The sequence below is a fragment of the Chrysemys picta genome, chromosome 9 (genome assembly GCF_011386835.1).
Source record: "Chrysemys picta bellii isolate R12L10 chromosome 9, ASM1138683v2, whole genome shotgun sequence".
Classification (NCBI taxonomy): domain Eukaryota; kingdom Metazoa; phylum Chordata; order Testudines; family Emydidae; genus Chrysemys; species Chrysemys picta.
Genome location: NC_088799.1, coordinates 79,211,637 through 79,238,933, shown reverse-complemented (window position 1 = coordinate 79,238,933; position 27,297 = coordinate 79,211,637). Strand labels below are relative to the sequence as shown.

Here is a 27,297-nt window from a genome sequence, read left to right as displayed (position 1 = left end):
AACAAGGAGAAACCAGTTCCCTAGGGGCAGGAGAGAAGGCAGCTACTTACCTGTTTTCTATGTAAATTAAGTATGGTGGGATCAAAGGACTTGAAGCCCACAGGAAGGGAAGAACAGCCTCAGGTCATCCTGCCTTTTCAAACAAATTAATTGAATTTTGAAGATACAAGCATGGACAGAAGCCATCTTTGGCATCCATCACAGACAGACACAAGAGGCCAGGGGGAGTTTGACTTCTCTAGAAATGAATATAGGTGAGAAATCTGCATAGGCAAAGATCTTTCACCTATGAAGACAAGGGAAGATAGCTCCTTGTACTTCTGTGGAAGGTCCTGACTGAGGGAAAATCAGACATGACTGGGAAGAGTTGCTGGTGAGAGAAACCATCTTGAACAAAGCCTGGATCTTGTTAGATTATGTTTTAGACTTTTACGTGCATGTTTTCACCCTTTGAACTGCTTTCTCCCTTGGCCAGAGTTAGCTGGGTTTTGTCTTTAAAGTACAGTTCTGCTCTGAAAAGTGGCTTTGTAAAATGGCATCATGGCCCTGTTTATTGTCTAACAGTGGATTCCTAATCAAATTGTTCATTTTACAAGCAAAAGATGTAGGAGGAAGCTTCCTGCTGCCAGCCCTGCAAATTCCCCCTGTGATCTGAAAGTCAAACTGGCCTTTCTGGCTCATGCATCATCACCAGAAATACTGAATCTGCCAGCCAAAGGCTGCCCTTGGCTGCACCTGTACAATTCTACAGCCCTCTGGCTCTACGGATGTAACTGAGGGCCAGATCCTCAGCTGGTGTAAATCAGTGTAGCTCCATGTACTTCAACAAAGCTTGGTGTTTTTCCAGCACAGGATATGGCCCAATGGATTACACAAGTGGACCTGCAATTAGAACCTAGTTAACAATTCTGTTGATGTTGTGCAGATCATAAAGCAATCTCGCTTCCCTGCCAACCCCCCTTTAGCTGGGATAGCCCTACAGGGCTACTAGGAGTAAAAGCAGTAAGGATCTCTCCACTGTGCAGCTGGAAGCACACTTCCCAATATGGGCAGAAAGACACAGGCTAGCTCTGCCCAAGCCAGCTTGCTAAAAATAGCAATGTGGCTGCAGCAGCTCAGGCTAGCTGCCCCAAGTACATACCCAGGGGATTGGGCAGGTTTATACTCAGGCAGCTAGCCTGAGCTGCTGCGGCCCCACTACCCTTTTTAGCATGCTACCGTGTCTATCTGTGCTGGGATGCACGCTCCCAAGTGCTGCACAGACATACCCCAAACGCCTTCTGTTACTGACGTCAGCAGCAGTGACTCTGGCAATCTGATGGGAAAGAAGAGGCCACTTTTCGGAGCAGAACTATTCTCTAAGGAGGCCTTTTGAAGCCCACCCCTTGCTCAGAGAGCCCAGATCAAGGCTGAGCATGTTCACTTAATGTTGGTATAAAGTCAAGAGAACTAAGCGGCCTCCCCTGGACTGACCGTGCGGAACAGCAGTCAGGTCTCTGCCTCGGGGCTGAACAGCGGGGGTGCTGCAGGCGGAGGGTGAGCACCGTTGGCAGTGGAATAAGAAGGCGCTGTGTGTCAGCCCTGAAGTGCGTTGGCAGGCCCCTGCTGTGTGTGTAGTTGTAAAGTACCTGCCCACACGACACCTGGCTCTAGCCAGCTCTGTATCCATCCTTCATTATCCCAACGGAGCACTAAACACAGTCACAGAATAGAAGAAAAGTGAGGTGACTCGGGCAGCTGCTGTGTCCTGCTCTGTTTCACTTGATACCCACATGGTTCTGAGCCAAACTGGCCAGTCAGACTCCATCTCTTATCCAGACTATTTTAATAATATAAATTAAGAGTTTCCCTGCATTACAGTCAAGGCCTTTAATGTGCTTAGTGCTCCTGTAGTACAGATTCAGGGCAATAAATCAGCATTCAGCATTAAACCTTACTGCTGCTTTCAAGTGCTTAGATTTGCCAGCGCTAACTCACAGGCTGCTGCCAAATGTCGCACCAGCAGCATGAGGCCCTTGCTGTCTGCACTGTACCCCAGCCTGCAGCCACTGGAGACCACTGAGAGGAAACAAAGACCCCAGGCTGATACATTGTCTGGGTGAGAAGTGAGCTGCACCCCAGCACCCTACAGAGGGAGAACTTCTCCCGCAGTGATCCCTCATCTCCACCATTCTGAGTCTGCGCAGCCTAGCAGAGGGTAGCAGAAGTGCCCCCTGTATAGCAGCATGTCCAGAGTTTAGCACTCTATAAGACAGGGGTATTTCCATGTAGGTTCCTTGCCTGTCCAGGCTCTTGTGGGTGACAATGCATTAAGGTATGGAGGACAATGCATTAAGGTATGGATATCCCAGTTACAGCAGGGATTTGTGGTATTGCAAAGCAAGAAACAGCATTGTGATGTGACAGTTTCATCCCTGAGAACAAAGCTTACAATATGGCAGCTCTGCTTCCACATGCCAAACCCAAACATTGACAGGGCTATTAGGGGACTTTTTGAAATGGAGATTTGATAGTCAGGATCTGGGTTCATAGCCTCTAACCCTGGGTCCCACATGCATTAACAGGGATGAAATGCCCACAATGAAAAGCCAACAATACATCATTCGTGTTCCACATAACCCAGATCCAACTTTGCCATGAAAACAAAGCATAAGGAGTGACTTGGTGATCAATGTGAAATGGGGCAGACACTGATTTGAGCATCTTTGAGAGAATAAAGAATGGCAAACCCAGGAACCCACTCTGATAACAAAGACATATCTGATTCTGGAACTATGTACTACCCAGCCTGTCTGAGGCATTTCTAAAACATCCCATCCCCATGGTAGTTGGGTGCCAAATACAGAACTAAGGGTTGCACAGCATTGGTCCGTCTCTCCACCCATCCTTGATTCAGGCACCTGCTTAGCTGTAATATTTTTTAATCAACATTCTGTTTCTGAGAGAAATCATGTGGGTAACTCCTGAGCTTGTCCCCCATGTGCTAATCTCTCTGGCACAGTGACTAGGTGACAGCGCTGCCTGCAGCTGTTGAAAGTGATGTGCAGCTGGTTATTGTCAGCACCCTGGTGACACCAGAGCATGTGGCAGAAGCTACCCTACTGCTATCCCTAAATAATTGTGGGTGTGTTCTGGACAGAAGATAGAGCTGAACACAACAAGGTGATGGGATGGTCCTGAGCAGGGAGGTGGGGCAAGTAAAGCATAGGTGGCAGCAGAGCTAGTTCCCAAACCACATTGTTCATCCTGACAATGTGCCTCACCCCTGACCCGAAGGGACCCCTCTGGGGAGAAGATGGGGACCATTTCAGGTGGTGGTATTTCTGGAATATCCAACCTCTAGGAACTGAAAGTCCCCATCTTATACAGGTCCCTGGATAGCCATCTTCATGGTAGTGAGTCTTACTGAGTACTGACATTGACTGGAACTGAACTGGTAACCTCCACTGTATTCCATTACCAGGTTCTAGAGCCCCTCAGCGTATTTCGTTATATGCATTTCTAAGGCACCCATCAGTACAATATCTAGGGTACCATAAAAGCTCATCATCAACAGTCCTTCAGGAGAAGGAACCAGGCCTCCTATTGTCAGATGGATGCAGAATCTTGGGAGGAAAAGCTGTCATGACACTGACAGTGGCTTCCTAGTTTGCTTATAGTGCCTCTTTTCCTCCATGGAATCCCCACCAGCAATGATTAGCACCTGGTAATGACAAAGAGGCTGTGACCCCTGACTCTGAGTGGATACAAGTGTTCCACTTGTAAACCAAACGTTGAACCTTAAGACAAAGGCTGGACTGGAGCCCAGGCTTCCAAACTGAACTGCCATGGCATTGTTAGCCAGCCCACGTTTCTCTGCTTGGAATAATAAAAATGTTAATAAACGAGATTGCTTCCTGAATAACAGCAGCAGCAGTAGTAAAGAAGAGAAATCCAAGGAAGGCTGAGCAAACTAATCAATTGTCTAATTAGGGACATGTGTAAACCAGCAGTTTTTTAATGAAAGGACCAAGAGTGGGAGGAACTGTTAATGTTCTTCTGATAAGGAGAAACTCCCAGGGAAAACATAGCTTTGTACCTTGGAAACGAACCCATTCCTCAAACAAGGTGAGCCATCCAATATTTGCATAGGGTTTATCTTCATTTGCTGACGTTCAGCTTTGTGCCAGGGAGGAAATAGAAAGGGGATTGATAATAGCACTGAGTGCCCACTCACAACACCTGGGGGCTTTTGGGAAAGTTTGGACCCTGAGCAGAGATATTTTGTTTGGACCGGTCTCTACAATATATAGAAACTCAGTGAATGAGGAAACAAGATAGGTATGACATGCTGCAGTATTCAGGGTTTTCCAATTGTGGTGCCTTTGTTTCCCAAGTACCACGACTTTAAATTTCTAAGCAGTTGTGTGCAAAGAAAGCAGCCTTTCCTCCTCCTCCTCCTCCCCCCCCCCAGCCTGTTACAGAGAAGACAAACACACTGTGGTCTCTCCTGGAGACTTTACTTTTGTTCTTTCCTAACATGTTTTTGCCAGAAAGAGAATTATCTCTCCCCAATGTGCTCCTTCAGTCGATTTATTATGGCTTAGCGCCATCCAAATCAGGTTTCTGAAATTGTATGGAGGGCCAGTTAAGGGAGGCTGTGCCTCCCCAAACAGCCAGGCGTGGCCTGGCCCTCTGCCCCCATCGGACCCCCTCTGCTTCTCACCCCCTAAGGGCCCCCTGGGACTCCTGCACCATCCAACCTCCCGTTCCCTGTCCCCTGATGGCCCCCCTTGGACCCTTGTCCCATCCACCCCTCCCTGTCCCCTGATCGCCCCCCACTGCCCCATCCAACCCCTCCTCTCATTCCTGACTGCGCCCCTGGGACTCCTGCCCCATCCAAACACCCCTTCTCCCTGACCACCCCCAGGAACCTCTGCCCCTGATTGCCCCCCACTGCCCCATCCAACCCCTCCTCTCCTTCCTGACTGCCCCCCCCCCAGGATCCCTGCCCTCATTCAACTCCCCTGTTCTCCACCCTCTGACCGCCCTGACCCGTGTCCCCACCTCCGACCCCTGACCACTACCCTGAACTCCCCTGCCCTCTATCCAACCCCCCCTGCTCCCTGCCCCCTTATCGCGCTGCCTGGAGCACCGGTGGCTGGCGGCACTACAGCCACACCTCCCAGAGCACCAGGACAGGCAGCAGTGCCACCCAGAACACCAGAACAGGCAGCGCACCGCCCGGCTGGAGCCAGCCACGCCACTGCAGCACAGAGCACCGGGTCAGGCCAGGCTCTGCAGTTGTGCTGCCCCAGGAGCTCGCAGCCCCGCCGCCCAGAGCATTACACCGGCAGCGCAGTGAGCTGAGGCTGCGGAGAGGGGGAACAGCAGGGGAGGGGTTAGGGGCTAGTCTCCTGGGCCAGGAGCTCAGGTGCCAGGCAGGAGGGTCCCGCGGGCCGGATGTGGCCCGTGGGCTGTAGTTTGCCCACCCCTGCCCTAATCCATGCCCTCAGATATGTGAGTATCCTGAACACAGCTCTGTCTGGAATCTTCCGGGCACAGAAGAGTGAGCAATAGGGATTTATTCTGCATGCTGCTAGCACGTGTCATGTAGCCAGCTAGTGCCTTTTCTTTGCGATGCCCCATGTATCTCTCTCCTTCACGCTAGCTGTATAGGGAATCAGTCAGGCTGCAATGCAGGGGGTGGTCCAGAGGAACAGTTCCAGTGCAAATGATTGTATAACTGGAGGGATGTTACTAGAGCTGGAAGCAATGACAGGCTCAACTCAGTGTAACTCACTTCAGGATACAGATGAAAGCCCCAGAAATAGGAACACTTGGACCAGTTCCCACAAGCCAGGTTAATGCCTGCGAGTGAGAATGGATCTGTGTTTGGAAAGGCAGGCTCAGAGCACGCACTGTCTGCTGCTCTATTAACAGCAGGGTTTCACACTGCAGAGCTCTATTTATTGTTCATTTCTCTTGCCCAGGAAATCCCTAGCGGGATGTTAACGGGGCTTGGGTCACAAGCAAGTGACGTTCCCTGAAAGTTGGTTTCTTCATCCATTTTAGTGGCAATTCCGAGTTGACTGTCGGTGCCCTAGAGACAGAACACTGGGGCCACCTCTTGGGAGGGCTCATTTCCCGACACTTCGCAGGGCTGAGGGCGTCTCTCCTTCTGGGAGTGACGGGCCCCTGCACTGGCCCCTGCTCGGAAGACAGAACTATGGGGCTTGGGTGCCGCAGCACCACTCTGGCTCCCCAGATGTTCAGCTGGGGCAGGGATGGGAACAAACCCCTGCCTGGCAGAGACCGGTCACCTCCCCGTCGGAGTACCGGGACTGCGGGTGTCCCGAGGCCGGTGTCACCACAGACACCGGCCAGTGGTGACCCACAAGGCAGGAGCCCTTACAGTGCTGCCTGGAGGCAAAGCGCTGGGCATTGTCTACCCCTAGCCAAGGTGAAGAGCCGCACGTTGCCAGACAGCTCTGCTCGCTGGGATGCGCTGGGATCTCCTCCCGGGCAGAGTCCCAGGGCTGGTTACATGGGAATAGACAATGGGATGAGTGTGCCAGTAACAAACGGAGCCACGCCTGGCTCGTGCTGCCGCTCGCCGTCTCTAACGGCGGCTGTCCTGCCCGGGCACCCAGCAAGGCCCGGTGGGATTGACCCGGGGGTGCACGCGGACCCCCTTAGCGCGAAGCCTTTGTCTGTGCAGAACTGCTGCCTCCTGGACAGGAATAACCGCGGCGCTTTGCCAGGCTCGGAAAGAGCCCGGGACTCGGCTGGGGCTTCGCCGCAGGCTCCCGGGGTTAGGAGAAGGGCGGCATTGAGGGGGCTCCTGGCGGAGAGGAGGAGAAGGCTAAAGAGCCTTAACCCAACCTCGCTGCAGAGAGTCCCGCTCCCTGCGCGGCTCTGACCCGCGCGCTGGTGTCTCTGAATTAAGCAGATGCGCCGCTCTTGGTAACTGGCTCCAGCCTTAGAAACGTAACAAAGCTCAGACCTTCCAGCTCAGCTCTCATCCTGCTTTGTCAGCTCTTGTGAATTCCTTTCCGATCATGGCTCCCAGGGATTCCCCTTCCTCTCTAAACCGTTGTTTACTGGGAAAACACACGGAACCGGGCTCGGCCAGAGCCGATCAATGTCACTGCGCTTCCAAACTTGTGGACAAGCAAATCGTTAGCACCCTGGCAGCCAGCGCGGGCGGGGGGGGGGGTGCTACAGACAGGAAGGCTGCCGCCTGCACCCCACTATGCCAGGGAAGGCGCTGTGGGGCCCTCCGTCCCCCGCTGGGTCTGGCTGGGCTGTGGCAGGAGCTGTCCTTCAGCACCACCGCACCTGCTAGCCCTTGGGTGGCCAGCGACGCCCGTTCCCACCACCCCGCGTCTTCCCCCAGGAGCGCAGCCCCGCAGCCTGCCTGTGGCAGAGCGAGCCCCGCGCAGAAGCAATGTCAGCTTGGTCCGGGACCTGCTTCCTGAATCCAGGCAACTTATTCTTCCAGCTCAGTGAGGAGATGCAAGGCGCGGGGGCGGGGGGCAGGAGGCGGCCAGGAGGAGAGAAGAGGCTCGCAGCCCCTTGGATCCGAGAGCCTGGGGAGGATCTGCCGCGGTGGCACACGCACAGAGACATTAGGCCCCTTCCCTCGCCCCCAGGATGAACTCCGGGGACCGCCAGCCACCGTGGCGCAGGGGGAGAGCGCGGAGCACAGGCCACCTGCAGCAGGGACCAGTCCCCCGGCGAAGGCGCCGCGTGCCCAGTATCCCAGCGCGGTGTGTGCGCGAGCGGCTGGGCTGGGCCGGGGGGTGGGAAGGCGCCTGAATGAACGCTGGGAAGAGCGGATCCGATGAATGAACGGCTCCCTGGAGTGAATGGAGAGGCTGGGTTTGGGGGGAGGGGAGGCACAAAACAAATTGCAGGATAGATGAAGAGGGGATGAGGAGCGCGCACGCGCCTCCCCCTCCCCCTGCGTCTCCCCCCCTCCCCTGATCAATTTCTCAAGGTGTTCTCTGTACAGCTGAAGATGGCGACAGATTGAGGGGGGATGGAAAACAGGAGACACCGATCCAGGATGATCAGGAACGGGAAAAACGTTGCCCACCAAAAAAGAAAGAGGAAAGCAGAGTGATTGTGTGTGCAGGGGAGGGCAGAGGCAGGCAGGAGAGCGGAGAGGAGGCGAGGCACCCCGGCAGGATGAGGAGGGCCAAGCGCTGACTGTGGGGAGAAGGAGTATGCTTCTGCCTGGCTCCGCTCTGGGCTGAGGGGCTCGCTGTATGGACTGGCATTGGCGAACAGCAGCCTGGACATGTTGAGGACCGTGGCGCTGATTTTTCTTCCCGCAGCAACATGCAATGGCTGGTGGTAGCATTTAGCAGCCCAGGAGGAGGTGGAGGTGGTGGAGGAGGGGAAGGCACTTCCTTGTTTCTAGCCATGAGAATGATGCCCATCATCACACCATGCTTCAGAGGAGGTAGGTGACATTGTTGGGGGGAGTCTATAAGAGGAGAGGAGCAAAGAGAACCACGCCGGAGACCGCAGTAGCCCCCCCACTCAGCCCCTAAAATATGATCAGGGGGGCTTGGATGTATCCAAGAGAAGATGACGCTGTGTTAAAAATTTGTTGTGCACCAAGACAAAACGACAAACCCTGCGCTGATTCCGAGAGGGCACAGAAATGGCGAATGTCTCTGGCATCCCTTCTATTTTTCACTGTCCTCCTCTCTGATCATCTGTGGCTCTGTGCTGGAGCCAAGCTCAGATCCAAGGATAGGAGCTTAGCCATGCAGACGCCTTGGGGGGACGCAAGCCAGCGCGCCTTCCAGCCACATTTCCTACTGACAGGGGATCAACAGTCACAGGAGGGGAGGTGTGAGATTTTTTTAAGCAATTTGACCAAATTTGCTGCTCCGATCCCATATTGCACTGGTGCCCGGGGTCATTTCGATCTGGACTCAGCTTGCACCAAATTGTATTCCTTGCAGCGACTCTTGGGCTCTTTCCCTTCTGTACCCTTAAGGCCACCCCCCTCCTCCTCCTCCTCCTCTTCATCAGCCTCTTTTTTTTCCTCTTCCTCCTCCAAAATAAACTTCTTAAAGGCTTATTTTAGGAACTTCAACCTCTCTTTTTGTGATACTTACACGATCTGGGACCTGCTGCTGGGCATGGCCGGCCCAGACAGCTTGGATTGCAGTTTGGACAACCTGATGGTGGATTTCGTGGCTGCTGCAGCCGGTGCTCTGGACGGAGAGGCGTGTAGCAGCTGCGTCCAGGCTTATCAGAGGCTGGACCAACACGCTCAGGAAAAATATGAGGAGTTTGACCTCTTGCTGGAGAAATACTTGCAATCAGAAGAGTATTCAGTTAGATCCTGCATAAGAGACTGCAAGGTAGGAGGGGGGAGCACAGGGGGCCTCCGAGCCTCTGCCAAACCACACTAGAAGAAAAGTAGCTTAAGGCAAATCACACCATTTTCCTGGGTCCCAGTCTCCCCTCCCCCATCTCCCTTGTTGCTCCTTTGTTCTGTCTGTTGGCTGGTTGGACTTTTTTGCTTTCACAAGAATTGGTTAATGCTGATATGGCCTCTTTGGATGTGCTGGAGCCCTGCAGCCCTGCAGTGTGATAATATACAGGCAAAAGTCACAGCAGCAGGAGGAAGATGAGGAGGAGGAGGAGAAGGGAATGAAACCGTTCAGTCTGGTAAAAATAATAATAATAAAAGCCCGCTGAGGGTATGACTCGAGCACTGGTGGGTCCCCCATGCTCTCTTTCCTCTCACCCAACACAGCCTGGCAGAAGGCATTTCCTTGGGTCCTCAGATTCCTTTCTTCCTGGTCTGAAAGCCAGTGGCATGCCCCTGGGCTACCTGGGCTTTCCAAACCTAATCCCACAAAGGAGGCTGGAAGGGGCAGATAGCCTGAGGGGTGCCACCACAGAGAACATTCCTCTGGTCAAGTAAACCCGGGTGCTGCACAAGTTCAGTCCCATAGAAATGCCCGTTTTGGACAGGAAATCAGTGGAGCAAAGCCTATGGAAGTGCGTCCCCCCCCCCAGGCACGCAGTCCAGACTTTGGGCTAGTGACTAGAACTCGCACACGGAACAGGTGTGGGAGCCCATTGGCTGCTGCTTCATCCGGCCTGTTGTAAATCAGTGTTGCTCCTGCACAGGGGGGCGGGGGGAGGGGTGGGCTCTCCGTGGATAATTAGGCCAAGGTGTTTGAAATGAAGTGGCGACCTGGTGTGACCCAAGAGAACAATGGCTCTCCCCTTCCTCCCCCCCAGCTCTCTTGGATTGTCCTCTGCCCGGCAGGCAGATCTCCAGAGAGCTAGTCAGAGAAAGGGAAGAATCAGACGTTTGCCAACCCTGGTCCCTGCATACTTGTGTCCCGAGGAAGGTGGCTGGTAGATCAGGGAGTTAGGAGTTGGCAGAGGCGAGGCCTTTGAACCTCTCCGAACTGTTTACTCTTAACCACCTATTTCTGCAAATCGCTTTCCTCTTTCCCTGTTTCCCAAAAGTTGGAGGGGAACGAATGATTCCCTTCCCCTAGCTAGAAGAGGCCCCTGGAGCTGCTTGTGCTAAGCCCTCCATCCTCCTGCAGCGCAGTGCAGAGTCAGTGTTATGAGCAGCCTGCATTTTCCATCTGAATTTACAGCCACCCCACAATCCCTCTCCACCCCAGCCAGACAAGTCACTCAAAGGCAGCTCTAGTTTCCTCAGATTACATTCCTAGCAGATCCCTGGGTCGCTGTTAGTCATCAGCACACACAGCTACCCCTCTGGGTAGGGTTAGGGGCAGCTTAGTTCTGTCAGTTCTCCTCACTGAGTCATGGTGAGCTAGCCCTATCAGGTGGTGATGGTGGGAGAAGAGAGACCGCAGTGGGGTTGCTTCTGAGGCCCATGCTGGGTGATGATCGGGGAAGGGTAAGAAAAGTGAATGTACATCCCCCTGGACTCTGAGGCTGGATGCAGGGCTGGAGTGGAGTGTCTGGCAGTAAATAGACAGGCACTGGGGGAATTCTACTTGACTTGTGTAGACCAAATACTGAGAGCTCTAGGGGCTGGGCCTAGCAGTGAGTGTGTGGACAGTGCCTTGCACAGTGTGAGTGCTGCTATAATACAGAGAAATAATAACCATAACCAAATACATTTGTGTACCTGGGCACATTAATCCATGTAGACCCTTATCCTGCCCTTGGCAGTGACACGTGTGCCCAGTATTTCATAGGAAGGCAAAAATACCCACAATGCACTTAGCTAATTGTGCAGTGCTGTAACTCTTGTGGAGAAGAATTTATTCCCAAAGCTGCAGGTCATCACTTCATATGCAAGAAGCATAAGAGTTGCCTGCCCCAGCACCAATTGGAACAAACCTCCCAGCCCACCGTAGTCAACTATGTTTTTAATGTATTCCAATGTCCATCCAGATTCCTTGTAAATTACATGAAACTCTTCAATCATTTCTCATGGAAATGACATAAAGGCTTAATCCCCATGACATGGCTCTTTGAACTTCAACATGTTCAACAGCCCTTGAGTGACTCTGATGAGATTTCCTGACTTCACCTGTGCAATCTCCCTTTGGCTGCTATGTCCAGGAAATGTAACTGTCTTGTTAAATTATACCTGAAACCTTTTCTCGGAGCAATTTCTTGGGGGAGAGAGAGTGTCTGTGTGTTATAGCAAAGGCTTTGCTTCCACATCACCTCACAGAGCGATTGTGTCAGCACTCACAAACTGACCAGGGTTGCTCTTGGTCAACCCTTTTATGGGAGACCTCTAAGGAAAACTCAGAGCTGCAGTAAAGGTACTTGTGATGCATTAATTGGTGCTCTTCCCCCCAAGGAAGTACTGAACTAACACCTTAGTACGGTGCTGGCGTATAGAGTTGCTGCTGCAGGTACCATCTGTCAGGTGATGTGAAATTGAGATTTTGATCATCACTTCCTGACAGTTTTTGTAATGAACCTTTTTGGAAAGATGTTAGCCCTGTTGTCCTGGGAAAATTCCAATTTGGGTAATTACATTCTGCCTAAATTCTTCCTGCTGTTTCAAAGGTATATGGTGTTCGGCTTACACTGAATTGTTTTGTATTGCTGCTCTGCTCTGTTAAATTGTTGTCATATTCCACTGGAAAATGACTGCATTATTGCCATTTATTATTTTTATTGCAATAGCTTCCAAGTCCCTAGTCAGGAACAGGGTCCCATTGTGCTTGGCACTCTACAGACCTGTAGAAAGAGATGATCTCTGCCCCCCAAAAGCTCAGAATCTAAGACACGGTCATGGAAGAAGTGTAAAAAAAAAAGGAGTGAATAGGGGAGGAAGGAGAAGGGTAATAGTGATAGGGATACATGGCTGCAAAGACTAGCTACAGTCACAACTTGATGGTACTGAATCCTTTAATAAATAAATAAAGCAGATATCAGCAAGCCCCACTGGCAATCTACCTGGGCATTTTCAGATGGCAGTTTTCCATAGGCATCACAGACAAAGCGTATCTTAAGGAGGGAGAAGGTAGTGGCTTTATGGATCAGTGTGGGGATTGTGTTCTATATGTAAGGAGCAGAGTGGAAGAAAGTACAAAGACATTTGTGGGGGCAGGGGACAAATGGGCAGGCGTTGTTGGTGGGGTGACTCAATAAGCCACTGGTACGGAGTGGCAGAGATGTGTATATTTCCTGTGTGCATAATTTTAAAAGCATGTCGGCATCCTTTAGGATAAAAGGCCTATAGGAAAGTCAGACACTATCTGTGTGTAACTATCATAGAGGAATTCAGAAGTGTGAGTAACCAAAACACAGGAGACGTATATCAGGGGAGCGATATAGAGAGGGAACTTTGTATATAAGAATATAAGAAAGGCCATCCTGGGTCAGACCAAAGGTTCATTTAGCCTAGTATCCTGTCTTCTGACAGTGACCAATGCCAGGTGCTTCAGAGGGAATGAACAGAACAGGTAACCATCAAGTGATCCATTCCCTGTCACCAATTCCCAGCTTCTGGCAATTACAGAGGTACTAGAGACACCATACCTGCACCTCCTGGCTAATAGCCATTGATGGACCTATCCTCCATGAATTTATCTAGCTCTTTTTTGAACCCTGTTATAGTCTTGGCCTTCACAACATCCTCTGGCCAAGAGTTCCACAGGTTGACTGTGTGCTGTGTGAAGAAATACTGCCTTTTGTTTGTTTTAAACCTGCTGCCTATTAATTTCATTTGGTGACCCCTAGTTCTTGTGTTATGAGAAGGAGTAAATAACACTTCCTTATTTAGGTTTCAGAGTAGCAGCCGTGTTAGTCTGTATCCGCAAAAAGAAGAACAGGAGTACTTGTGGCACCTTAGAGACTAACAAATTTATTAAAGCATAAGCTTTCGTGGACTACAGCCCACTTCTTCGGATGCATATAGAATGGAACATATATTGAGAAGATATATATACACACATACAGAGAGCATAAACAGGTGGGAGTTGTCTTACCAACTCTGAGAGGCCAATTAATTAAGAGAAAAAAAACTTTTGAAGTGATAATCCTTATTTACTTTCTCCACACCAGTCATCATTTTACAGACCTCTATCATATCCCCCCTTAATCGTCTCTTTTCCAAACTGAAAAGTCCCAGTCTAATTAATCCTCAGTGGCCATCTACCTGGGCATTGTCAGTATATGGTTTTGGCATTAGTTCAGCAAAGCACTTAAGCACTTGCTTAACATCCACCTCTGTTGAGTTTAACATGTGCTTTGTGGAATAAGCTTTAATAGATAAACAGATTAAAGTACTAAATAAATTAGTGGATTGGGGGCTTAGATTAAAAACTGACACCACTGAAGTCTAAACACTTAGAAATAGATCCGTATGTAAACGGGTACTCAGATACCATGGTGATAGGCTTGGCCTGGGAACTTAGAAAGAATAATATGTAGGGGTCAAGGTAGTGATAATAAGAAATATATCAGGTAATTTGCTAGATTGTCAAGTATTTACTGTGATTATTTATATCACCAAATAACATCAGTTTTACAAGTTTGACAAGATATATTTGAAATGTAGCATTAGAGTTCTCCATTTGCAAAAAGAAGATAATACCTAACTCATCAGTTGTGGTGATTAGTGAGTTATGACCTGTTTTGCAAAAGTTCTGAGCATGTGCAGCTCTCATTGCCTTCAGCTAAGGTTGTGGTTATTCAACAGGTCTGAAAATTTAAGCTATTAATGTATAAAGCAATTTAAATTTGTAAAGTACTATTCAAATGCTGAATACCATTGTATTTGAAAATATAACTTTGGGCTATATACTGCTCAGAGAATATTTGCATTTAGGCAACATTGCAGAGCACTTTTCAGCTGTTTTGTTCTGTTTTGTTTTATGTTTGTTTTTTTTTAATGATAAAAAGAGCGAAAATGTGAGAATTAAAGGAAAATGCAGCAAAATCCGATTGGAAAAATCTGTGACTTCTGCAAAAATCCTGTATAAAAGGACCCTGGCCATAAAGATTTTGGAGGTTCAAGTAACACATATCTCATTTGGTGGGTTCTTTGATTATACAAGTTTTCCTGAACTGAGTAAATATGCAACAAGAAGGAACATTAATCCTTACTGTGAAATGCTTTTTTCACCAGAGGAAAATGCTTCCTGCAAATGATTGTGACTTCCCTTGTTTTGCTCCAGATCAGCAGGGGATGAGAGCAGGACTCTGCAGACAACATTTTTGTGCGGCAGAGTGAGAGGAATTTTTGAGACATATTTTTGCCTGTCCCTCCCTGGGTTGAGGGACTCCAGAGAGAATGATACAGACCCAAAGTGGGGAAGGCAGAAGCAGGGAACCCCAAAGGGCCTCCCCTAAAAGGACACAACTCAGGGTTGGTTGTTGCTTTAGTTTTTCTTTTATTGACTTGAACACAGATGAAAGGTGCTGCACTGACAGCTGTGGAGGGTGGGATGTCTCTGTACACAACACATACAGCACAGACAGGGGGGACAAACTTCCTCTATATGGTGGCTCCTGTCAACATCCTTCAGCCTGACCTGGAGGAGAGGACCCCCGCTAGGGGTGAGAGAGTAACTTGGACTTCATGGCCCACTCAGCCCTTGACATCACTGCAGAGAATGCCAGAAAGCAGGCCAATTAGTGCCAGTTGTGGTGATGGTGGCTTTTGTGATCTGGATACCTGCCCACGAGGAACTGGACTGAGACCCACCAAACCCATTTCACAAAATGGCCATTAAAGCCATCAGAGAGTAATGATTTGGGGGTTGCACTGGAACTGGTGAAAGGCTCTAAGTCTCATTCACTATCCCTGGCCCATCCAGTCTTCCAGCAGTAAATCTTTTGGCCCTTTCTCTAATTCAGTGTTTCCCAAACTTGTTCCACCGCTTGTGTAGGGAAAGCCCCTGGTGGGCTGGGCCGGTTTGTTTACCTGCAGCATCCGCAGGTTCGGCCGATCGCGGCTCCCAGTGTCCGCGGTTTGCTGCTCCAGGCCAATGGGAGCTGCTGGAAGCGGCGGCCAGTACGTCCCTTGGCCCGTGCTGCTTCCAGCAGCTCCCATTGGCCTGGAGCAGCGAACCACGGCCAGTGGGAGCCGCGATCGGCTGGACCTGCGGACGCGGCAGGTAAACAAACCGGCCCGGCCCGCCAGGGGCTTTCCTTACCCAAGCGGTAGAACAAGTTTGGGAAACACTGCTCTAATTAATGTCTTTCATGATAAGCCATGGAAAACCTAACGCCAGAAAACAATACAATCCCAGCTCTACTGGCACAAAATTCCTCAGAGACTCATCTGTGGAGGCATATCTCCCACCAGTAATTTCCTCCAAGAGGGACTATGTAACTCAATAAATATCACAAATGCAACTATTAGGGAACCCCAATGATTTCAGTGACTTTTGGTTTTTTATTGGCTGGTTTATTTAAAAAAAAATCAGCCAGAAATAGCCACTCCAATTTTGCTGCAGCAGCTTTGACCCTTAGCAAAACCTATAAAATTTCCAGTGAAATGTGAAAACTGATATTCCATGAAAGGGAACAAAATCTGATGAATTCTGTGAAAACGGTCCATTTCACTTCATTCAAAGGGTAAAGGTCAAGTGGCTGGGAGAGGTAGTGGGGGTTAGAAGTCTGGTGGGCGAAGGGGGCAGCAGCAGAGAAAAGCAGTGTTAAGGAGTTTCACTTTATTAATTTTATTATTATTTTTGTTTCATTTTCTTCTTGCCTGGTCACAAAAGCAACAGAGGCAGGGAGAGAATCCCCGACCTTAACTAACAGCTGGTGGGAGGAACTAACTCCCAGAGAGCCTTGACCAATTTTGAACTGCTGTCTGCCATAGGTACCTCGGATGTGAACCATGAAGGTCCTTAGGCTCCTAAATCCCATAGTTAGGCACCATGGTGATTCACAAACTCCCACTCAGCTGTCACTTAACACAGCAGGTGCCTAAATTCAGAGCGCCCCTAAGTTTTTGTCTCTGGACAAGCACTCTGTAGCCTCACTTTAGGCATCTGGATGCCCATCTCCCACCTGATCGCCAGAGCCGTTCACAAATTGAGAAAATTAAGTGTTCGGCATGGGCAAAGACAGTGGCATCATGGGATTTTTTAAAAATGTTTGAACCTATCTGGCTTCCTCCAATGCAGAAAATCCTTGAATGCCCACTGCTGAGTGGCAAAGGACCAAGGGATACCCTCTGAGAAATGCCACATGCTTAGCCCACAGCAAGGCACTGCCATGTGTACACAATGATGTGAACTGAAAGAAGGAACAAGTGTCCCATGTGTGTGCATGCTATTATGATGGCTTACGTTCTGTGAATTAAATAACATACGTACATCAAATCAATCCAGTTCAACACATACACATACACACACACCCCTGTGTTGACAAGCCCTATGTCAGGTTCAGGGACCTGATCCAATTGTTTAGAGGCACCTTCCCTGAAGAACAGAGTCCTGAACTGTAGAATAGCATTTCACTGTAACTCGCAAAGGAGAAAGGTGCATGCTAGCAAATGTTCTCAACAGAACAATGAGACGTAGGCACCTTTAGCTAGTATAGACTCTGTTAGCAAACATCTTCTCTTGCGGTAGGTTCACAGGTAAATCCCGGCTCCAAGATCTGTCTCTCCTGTTTTTCCTTCCAGCCTTTCCAGCCCTCCTGGGCACAGGAAGAGATGGAATGGTTTAAAAGGCCAGAGCTCTGTGGTGAGTGCTTGACCACTTGCTGGTTTGTTTGAATAGAAGTAGGTACACAGAAGTCACTGTTTCTTAATAAATCAGCTGCAACCATCCCTCCTCAGGCAGCCCAAGCTGAGTGGAGTTGGGCCTGGTCAGTACTTGGCAAAGAAAAAGGCAGGTGTTGCAGGAAGTGGTATAGATAATTCAGTATTAAGTATTTGCTAAGTGTCAGTGTGTTTAACACCTTACAAGATACAGATCCTGCCCCAAGGAGCTTGCAGTATAAAAGACAAGCAAAGATTAGACAAAAATCACACTTGCAGATCCAGAAGATGGACATTACTTAATATGGTGGGGTCTCTATATAAGGAATAGAGCTGTTTAGATTATTCATTACAAAAATATTCAAAGCAAATGTAGACCACTGTTGTGGGAGTCATTCATAAACTTATCCTGATTTCTGCAAACAACTTTGGTATTCTAGAGGGACACCATCAACTTTAAAACCACACTCTGTCTGAAAATGTTTTACTTATTACTGTTCCAACTAACAAGAGCACTATGGCTAACAGGTTAGATGAGGAAAATACTTTTCTCTGTTTTATTGGTTCAGTACATTTGGCAGCACTTGTGTAGTGTCAGTTTCACTGTCCCCCCTGTATGCTCAGTTAATTGGTTTCCCCTAGTTGGTTGTGGGGGTCTATTTCACAGCAACAAGGGAAAGGATAAAAAGAAAGAAACTGCAATTGTAAACCCACAAAAATTGGCAGAGGGGATACAAAGTCAGGTGCAGTTTCTGTGTCATGGGTGGCTTGGCCCTTTGTAGAGGGCGTATTGTAGAGGTACACCTGACAGAGATCAGCAGTTTCCCCTCCCCAGGGCAGCAGGAAGCTGCAGAGAGGGAAGCTCAAGAGACTATAAAGAGTGAGAAAGGCAGCTCTAGTGAAGACCCTGAGACCAAGGGAGTTATTCCAGGTGGGACGGGCTGGGACTAGCCTGCTAAGGTAAGGTGCCTGACCAGACCAGGGCAGTTTGGATTGTACCAAACTGAAAGGAAGATTCTTGTATTTAGATGTGAGTTATAAGTTAATAAACCAAACCCTAAGTAGGGCTGTTGTTATTGGGACTGAAAAAGTTTTTCTTTTTAAGCTCAGTTTGAGGAACTCAGAGGGGGAAACTGATGTGAGGAATTGTCTTCATGGCTGCCATGAGACCACAAGGGGGTGCCTCTGAGGAGACCACTTACTGACAATCTGAAATGACTTCAAACCTGGTTTGTTTGTTTGTAGCAACTAGATTTTAGGTTGACTGTGTTTCCTTGCTTTGGTTCTTATAAACCACTTAGCGATGGTTGAGTGCCAATGGTGTATAATTGACTTTTGCTCTTCCTGTTCATAATGACAGACAAGCAAAAAAGCAAATGTGTATATGTGTTTGGCTGTCTAACAGTGGCTGTTTTTCCTCCACCCTTAGTATGTTTCTTGTCTTCTCAGGCCCTGGTGCCACAAACACTTATACATGTGTGTAAGTGAATGCACAGAGCAGGTCTCTTGAAGTCAATGGATGAGGTTTTTTCAGAAGAGTCTAAAGGTGTTAAGGACACAAGTTCTATTGAATTTACTACCTGAATCCCAGTCCATGTGGGACTGCTCATAGAGTGTACAGTTAGGCAATTGCAAAAGTCTTTGCAAGTCTGTGTCCTTAGACTGTAGGATCCTGAGGGCAGGAACTGTGTTTGTATAGCACCACACATAATAGGCCCTAGTCCGGGCCTCTAGACACTCCTGCACTATGAGGACCAGATTCTCTGCTGGTGTCAATCAGTGTAGCTCCATTGAAGTTGATGGAGCTATGCCAACTTACACCAGCTAAGAATCTGCCCCTAAATAGTTAATAACAATTGCCCAAATATTATGGACCAACAACTTTCAGTTCATGGGTTTTGTTGTTGGTGTGTAGGGCTTTTTTTAAAAAAAAAAAAACAAGCTCTTTATTCTGATTATTTACTGCTACTTATCTGGTGGCTGAAGGCTCACTTATGTCACATGGCAATACTGCTACTCTTTGACTGGATGAACTATTTTTTTTCCCAATAGAACAACAAATCCTGAATAATGAGTTAAGCACTTCCTGGTACACATGACCAGAAAAATCACCTTTGGTGCTAAAATGTGTGAAACTTCTAGGAATGTTTTCACAAATACCCTGTGGTCACCCGATTACTGACAAATTAGCTATTAACTCTTTGTATGATGCATGTGTCTAAAGGTCCCAGCCAAGATCAGGGCTCCATTGTGAATAGTAGCAGAGTGAAGTTGGCATTCATAACCGTATTTGGTAAATTTGGCTTTTCCTTATTTGACCAGCTGTAATTCAGAAGGTGAAGGCTCAGTGCTGTGAGGGTGATGGCCTAATATAAAGATGGATAAATCACAGAGGGTGCTACTGGCCCACTTAAGCCAATACTGAGTCAATATTCTTCATGATATTTATAGATGGAAGTGCTGGAGGTGCCCTCTTTCAGGGCAGACAAACAGACCAATGCTCTCTAGCTCTGACTACACAATTAAATATTTTTTCCTTAAATGTGCCATGCCCTGTATTTATATTTTCCTCTACAAATAGTTATTCCAAAAACCTTAAGTACTAACTCAGAACACAAAGTCCCTTAAAAAGTTATTGAGGAAAATAAATAACCCTGGGACAAAGTACTGTTGTGGATTAAGAACTGATTGTGTGGTAGGAAATAAAGAAATGTGGCTGGTTACTTCTTAGTGCACAGAGAGGTTAATAGCAGAAACCCCAGGCTCTGTATGTTTGTTAGTTCCTCCTCTAGATCACTGATCTATTGAGTTCCTCTAAAATTGGTGGCATTTGCTGATGATACTAAACATAGTTTCACAATAAAAACTAGAAATGGGCTGAAGAGGTTGAATTATGTTTGCAAAGCCAGCAGTGATACATGTCTAGGTTCAACTTTTTTTTTTTTTTCTGAACCACCAAAAGGTAGGAGCGGGTAGCTGAATAAAAGGTTCTTGTTTAGACATACTAATTTTTATTGAAAGACCGAGACTAGTGTGAAACTTTGTATGGACTTGAAGTCATTGTTAGACTGAGCAGCCAGGTGGCTGCTGAAAGTCACACTGGATAAGCGTATTGTAAAGCGCAATACAAACCTCTCCTGTAGCCTGATAGAGGAGACACACTGGCAGGGTCTGACACTAGGATTCTGTAGCTGGCAAGGTCAATCTTGGGCTTACGGGGGTGGGCGGCAGAAGTCTCCTGCTGTTTCGTAGCTGAGAGCCATGAAAACCAAGTGATATTAACTCATTCCTGGGGTAGAGGGTTTGTCATTTGTGAATCCTCCTGCAACCTAGATCATGACTTCAGAGCTGTGAGGAGCAGGAACAACCGCTGATGCCGGAGCTAATGCCAGTTTCTCCCCTGGCAGCTGAGATGCTCTTTGCTGAGTAGCTAATGTGGCCTCAAGGAGGCAGCTCAGTAATCTGTGGCAACAAGTTCATCTGGACTGAGCAAGGGATTTCTGTGGTCTTGTCCCAGTGCTGCCACCGACAACCTCTCTGGCTCATGGCTGCAGAGGTTATGTGACTTGGCCAAATTTTCCCCATCTATAAACTCTACTTATTAGAGGTGATGGAGTGCAAGGAGGTAAGAGCTTCATTTCAGAGAGGGTTTTTTGCACAGCTCTCATGATGATTTAATCAACTTTTATGTTGTCCAGATGTCACTTGTCCAAATTTCAAGCTAGATCCAAGCTGCATGTCATTAATAGACATGCTATGATACAAGTTACACAGCTCAATGAGTGTGGCAGGCCCAGAGCTAGAGCAGCTGGAAAATGACTTCACAGGTGGCCCAGGTTAAACAATAAAACCCTCTCTGGGGTTCCCCTCTTATCATTCTTGTTCAATCAGAAACAACACAACCATGAAAGTCTCTGGCTGCCTTTCTTTACTGCAGCTTCTCAGGCTGTAAATTCCAAACCAACAAAGGAAATTAAACAAAACACACATAGGGCAGTTGTTCTGTCCCCAGAGTTTTCTGTCCTGGCTTCTGCTCAGATCACTCTCTTATTCCCAATACTCGCCCAAGCTCAGCTGCCTCTCAGTGCCTCAGGTCAGGGAGTCCCCCAGCCTGGACTCTGAAATCCCTTCCTGTAGTGAAGCTGAGGCCCGCATCCTAAGGGCACCAATAGGCATGGTGCAGCAGGGCTGTGGGATCCCCTTGGGGACCCCAGATAACCTGCACATGCTCTCAATGAGTCAAAACAGAAGCATGACAAAATGCTTCCCTGGATCTGAAACCGTCAAATCTGTAGTTATCTAAAACATTTATTATATTTAAGCTCCAACAACGTGCTCACCATTCTACAAGACAGTTCCTACCCTCGAGACCTTCCAGTCTAGGAGACAGACTGATAAGATGTGCTGGGAGGGTCACGGAAAGGACAATTTCCCTTAGATCATTTTTTAAACCCTTAATTCTTTTCTTTGAGCATTCCAGAAGAAGTGAGCCTTTCAGAGGGATTGAATGAGGAGAGGGTGGGAGGGTAGTAGATGAAGATAGGGAGGGGAAGGATGGGAGCAGGCATAAAGGTGGCAATGGGTGAAGGAAACTAAGGTCTAAAGATTGATATTGCTGGTGGAGCAAAGAGGGCTAGGGTTACCAAGATTAGAGGTGGGAGCTGAGATAGAGGCTGGCACTGAATTGTGTGGGTTCTGAAGGTGGAGAGAAGTTTAAATTCAATATGATGAGCAAGAAGGAGCTAGTTGGGTGATTTATAGATGCACTTACTTCCTGGCTGGGTGAGGAGAAGAGAGTTGAGTCCAAGATGTTCCTGAGATTGCAAGCCTGAGCAATGGAGAGAAAGCTGGTGCAATTAACAACAATGGTGAAAGGAGAGAGGGAAGAATTCAAGTGCTGAGCTTGGTCCATGTTCTTGAGCTGGTGGTAAGTTATCCTGGATGGTCTATTGGAGGGACAGCATGATATACAGGCCTGGATGGGGGCTAACTATTACTTATCTCATTAGAACTTACAAAAAAACTAAAGTCTGTTCTGTCTGTCAGACTGCAAGCTCAGCAGGGCATGGACTATATTTACCTTTGTATATTGTACAGTACCAAGGACATGGTCAGCACTGAGCACATTAATAATGAGTTAATGTTTGTAAAGTGCTGCATCCATGATAGTAGAACTTAATGTTGATGTTGAGAAGACCATGGAATGCAAAGGGGAGCTCGGGTGACCCCCACTGAGACAATGGGGAGCAAAGAGAACAGCAGTAGGGGAGAGACAACATAACCTGGGAGACAGCCAGGGGGCTCAACAGAGAATGGGGCAACAGTGGGAGGACAGAAGAGGAGGTACTGCTTTTCAAAAGGGGGTGGGGTGGAAACTAGACCAAAGTAGGTATGGAAACGAGACACAAGAAGGAAAATGGGAATAAAGGGGTGGAGGAAGGGAATAAGCTGGAAGAGATGCACACTGTTTAGGTTAGTGAATTGTATTGAATTTATGGTGCTGCCCAGCATCTCTAAGTCTGGAGGCCAGGGCTCTGAGCAGACAGGGTACACTAATGTAATGGGTTACTCCGGATCCTACTTCAGTTATTTTCTCTAACACTCACCACTTGCATTTCAGCCTAGTGTCTCCCAAACTACATGGTTTTATAGAAAATTGTCCCTTAAATTTTCTTTTCAATACAGATGCACCCCAGGTTATGCAAACCCGACTTATGCAAATCCACACTGACTGAAAGTTCCATAAGTTGTCCCCCCCCCCCAATAATTGTCGGGTACACGTTCCTGATTTACGCAAAAGTCTCCAGAATACCTTCTGTAAGTTGGGGAGAGTCTGCATTGATAGCTATAGGGGAGCCCCATCCACAAGTTTCCACAGCAAAGAAGCTGGTGGTGAGCTAAGCCAAGCCCAGAATGCAAAGGCCAGCTGTGGGATCGGAACTGTAAGATATCTGTGGAAAATAAGACCTGGTGAGAGAGCTCCATGGAATCCTCTGCAGCTAATTCTGTCCCAACATTCTACTTGCCTTTTTAACACCGGCCATGATATAATATATTCTAAGAGGTGGGACATCATAGCTTTGCCCAGTGATGGGCTCCTTGTCTTAGATGTTAAGCCAAGATGGAAAAGGTCAAAAAAGGGGCAGAAAAGATATCAGTAGCAACATACAGGGTTCTTTAGCATAGCAGGTAGAGGTTGTTAAAGAAGAGTTGGTCTAGTGCAAATGGATCAGTCCCCCTGTCATACACTATCTGAAGTATCAAGTCAGTGGGGCCTGATGTTGTTCACCTCAGGGTGCTGAATGAATTAACTGAAGAAATATTGGAGCCACTGGCAATAATATTTGCAAATCCATGGATGACAAGAGAAGTCTTGGAAGACTGGAGAAGGACTAACCTGGTACCCATTTCTAAAAAGGAGGAACTGGGAAATTATAGACCAGTTAGCCTGACCTCAGTACCTGGGAAACTACTAGAGCAATGTACGAAACATTCAACTTGCAAATATCTGGAGGATGAAGGGGTAATCGCTAGCAGCCAGCATGGATTTACTAAGAACAAGTCATGTCAAAACAGTTTTGATTTCCTTTTTCGATAGAGTAACTGGTTTGGGGGGAATATGGTGGGCATAATATACCTGGACTTTAGCGAGGCTTTTGACACCATCCCATGTGACATTCTGATAAGTAAGCTGGAGAAATGTGGGCTCGATGGCACTACCATTAAGTGGATACAAAATTGTTTAAACTGCAAACAATGAGTAACTATTAATGGAATAATGTCAGATTGGAAGGAGGTCTTGAGTGGGGTTCCACAGGGATCTGTTCTGGGTCCAGTGTTTAATATATTTATTAATTACCTGCATGTAGGAATAGAGAGCACAGTGATCAAATTTGCAGATGTCACAAAGCTGGAGGGGTAGCCAACACTTCTGAATTTTATCTCTTTCCTCCAAGGGGTCTACAATCTAGGAATTGCGATGGACCACAACGTCAACATGAATCAACAGGGCAATACTGTTGCAAAAATAAAGCAAATGCAATTTTAGTTTGCATTAACAGAAGCATAACATGCAAGTCACAAGAAGTGATAATACCACTATATTGGGTGCTGGTTAGGCCTCAGCTGGAGTAACATGACCAATTTTGGTCACCGATGTAGAGAAACTGGAAAGGATCCAGAGGCGAGTGACAAAGATGATCAAAGAGATGGAATGTAAATCATAAGAGCAAAGGCTGAAGGAACTGGGCATGTTTAACTTGGAAAAGTGATGATTAAGGGGAGACATGATATCGGTTTTCAAATACTTGAAAGGCTGACATAAAAAAAGATGGAGAAAAGTTCTCCCTTGCCATGGACACGGGACAAGAGGCAGTGGGTTCAAACAGTATAGCAAATTTAAATTAAATCTCAGGAAAAACTTCCTAACAGTAAGACAATGGAACAGACTGCCTAGGGAGGTCATGGAAGCTCCTAAACTGGATGTTTCTGAAAGGAGTCTGGATAGCCGCCTGTCCTGGATGGTGTAGGATTTGTTGAGTCTAAATCTTGGCTAGACTAGATCAGTGGTTTTCAAAAAAAAAATCTATAGACTCAGTTGAAGAAAATTGATGCCCAGGACCTAACAAAGCTGGGGATGAGGAGTTTGGGGTGTGGGAGGGGACTCAGGGCTGGGGCAGAGGGTTGGGGTGCAGGGGTGAGGGATGTGGTGTGGGGCCAGGAAGGAGGGGTTCAGGATGTAGGAGGGGGCTCAGGGTTGAGGCAGAGGGTTGGGGTGTGGTAGGGGGTCAGGGCTCTGGGCTGGGGGTGGGGCTGAGGGGTTTGGGGTGCAGGAAGGGGCTCTGGCTTCCTGCCTGTCCTGGTACTGCAGACCACACTGTGCCCCCAGAAGCAGTCAGCAGGTCTGGCTCCTAGGTGGAGGCGGAATTGGCCAATGGGAGTGCAGAGCCAGTGCTCGGGGTGGGAGCAGCACGCAGAGCCCCATGACCCCCCCGCCTACAAGCCAGACCTGCTGCTGGCCACTTCTGGGGTGCAGCGTGGTGTCAGAACAGGTAGAGACTAGTTTTTACTGGCCAACCGCCAGAGTCCCTGGGTGCTGAGCAAGGCGACCCAGTGCTTTGCATTCAGTGACCCAGAACTGGGTCACGACCCAAACTTTGAAAACCATTGGACTATAGGATTAGAAAGGACTGCAAGGGTCATCTAGCTCTGTGATAAGAGAATTGGTATCACTGAAATGAAGTTAGTGGCTGATAAATTCAAACTAGGGCTGTTGATTTAATTGCAGTTAACTCATGTGATTAACTCAAAAAAAATTGATTGCAGGTTTAATGCAATTAAAACTGCAATCAATAGAATACCAGTTGAAATTTATTAAATATTTTTGGATGTTTTTTGACATTTTCAAATATATTGATTTCAGCTACAACACAGAATACAAAGTGTACAGTGCTCACTTTATATTTTGATTACAAATATTTGCACTGTAAAAATGATAAAGACAATATTTTTCAATTCACCTCATACAAGTACTGTAGTGCAATCTCTTTATTGTGAAAGTGCAACTTACAAATGTAATTTTGTTTTGGTTTTTTTGGTTCATTTTGTTTGAGTTCAGAGCCTACAAGTCCACTCCGTCCTACTTCTTGTTCAGCCAATCACTAAGACAAACAAGTTTGTTTACATTTACAGGACATAATGCTGCCCACTTCTTTATAATGTCACCTGAAAGTGAGAACAGGTTTTCATGTGCCAGATATGCTAAGCATTCATATGCCCCTTCATGCTTCGGCCACCATTCCAGAGGACATGCTTCCATGATGATGCGTGTTTTTAAATAAATAATAATAAAAAAGTGTTAATTAAATTTGTGACTGAACTCCTTGGGGGAGAACTGTATGTCTCCTGTTCTGTTTTACTTGCATTCTGCCATATATTTCATAGTAGTCTCGGATGATGACCCAGCACATGTTGTTCATTTTAAGAACACTTTTGCTGCAGATTTGACAAAATGCAAAGAAGCTTCCAATGTGAGATTTCTAAAGATAGCTACAGCACTCGACCCAAGATTTAAGAATCTGAAGTGCCTTCCAAAATCTGAGAGGGATGAGGTGTGGAACATCTTTTCAGAAGTCTTAAAAGAGCAACACTCCGATGCGGAAACTACAGAACCTGAACTACCAAAGAAGAAAACTAACCTTCTGCTGGTGGCATCTGACTCAGATGATTAATCTGAACATGCTTCAGTCTGCACTGCTTTGGATTATTACCGAGCAGAACCAGTCATCCGTGTGGACGCATGTCCCCTGGAATGGTGGTTGAAGCAAGAAGGGACATGCCAGATGCACTAAAGATTCATATCTTGTGATGCTGGCTACAACAGTGCCATGCAAACGCCTGTTCTCTCTTTCAGGTGACCTTGTGAACAAGAAACATTATCTCCTGCAAATGTAAACAAACTTGTTTGTGTGAGCGATCGGCTGAACAAGAAGTAGGACTGAGTGGATGTGTAGGCTCTAAAGTTTTACATTGTTTTATTTTGAATGCAGTTTTTTGTATATAATTCTACATATGTAAGTTCAACTTTAATGATAGACATTGCACTACAGTATTTGTATTAGATGAATTGAAAAATACTATTTCTTTTTTACAGTGTAAGTACTTGTAATCAAAAATAAATATAAAGTGAGCACTATACACTTTGTATTCTGTTATAATTGAAATCAATATATTTGAAAACCTAGAAAAAATCCAAATATATTTAAATGGTATTCTATTATTGGTTAACAGTGCGATTAATCACGTGATTCATTTTTTTATTTGCATGACAGCCCTAGTTTAAACTAAGGAAATATTCCACCCACAGTCTGAGGAACTCCTGGAGGCTGGAGTGTCAAATGCTATCATTTTGGAGATATAAAAGGAGCTTTTTGATTTTTTTTTTTTTTTCTGACGAGTAACAACCAGGTTTGCTAAGGGAGGAGTAAGCAAGCTTCATGCTTCAGCTGATCCGTGCAGGAGATGAGAAGGATTTTTCCCCATGCCATGTACAGCAATTGGACAAACACTTTAAGGGTGGTCTTCAACATCTTCTAAGATATCACAGG

General features: G+C 47.3%; 1 protein-coding gene across 2 annotated transcripts in view; it reads left to right on the top strand.

Moving 5' to 3' along the window:
* The first annotated feature begins 7,898 nt into the window (after positions 1-7,898).
* NALF2 (NALCN channel auxiliary factor 2) overlaps positions 7,899-27,297 on the top strand; it is a 90,421-nt gene continuing 71,022 nt past the window's right edge. The window contains exon 1 of one of the 2 annotated variants that reach the window (XM_005284518.4): positions 7,899-9,365. In XM_005284518.4, the coding sequence (XP_005284575.1) occupies positions 8,544-9,365 (822 nt within the window). In that variant the 5' untranslated portion in view covers positions 7,899-8,543. The remainder of the gene's footprint in view (positions 9,366-27,297) is intronic. The other variant, XM_042853301.2, reaches the window with a different exon arrangement.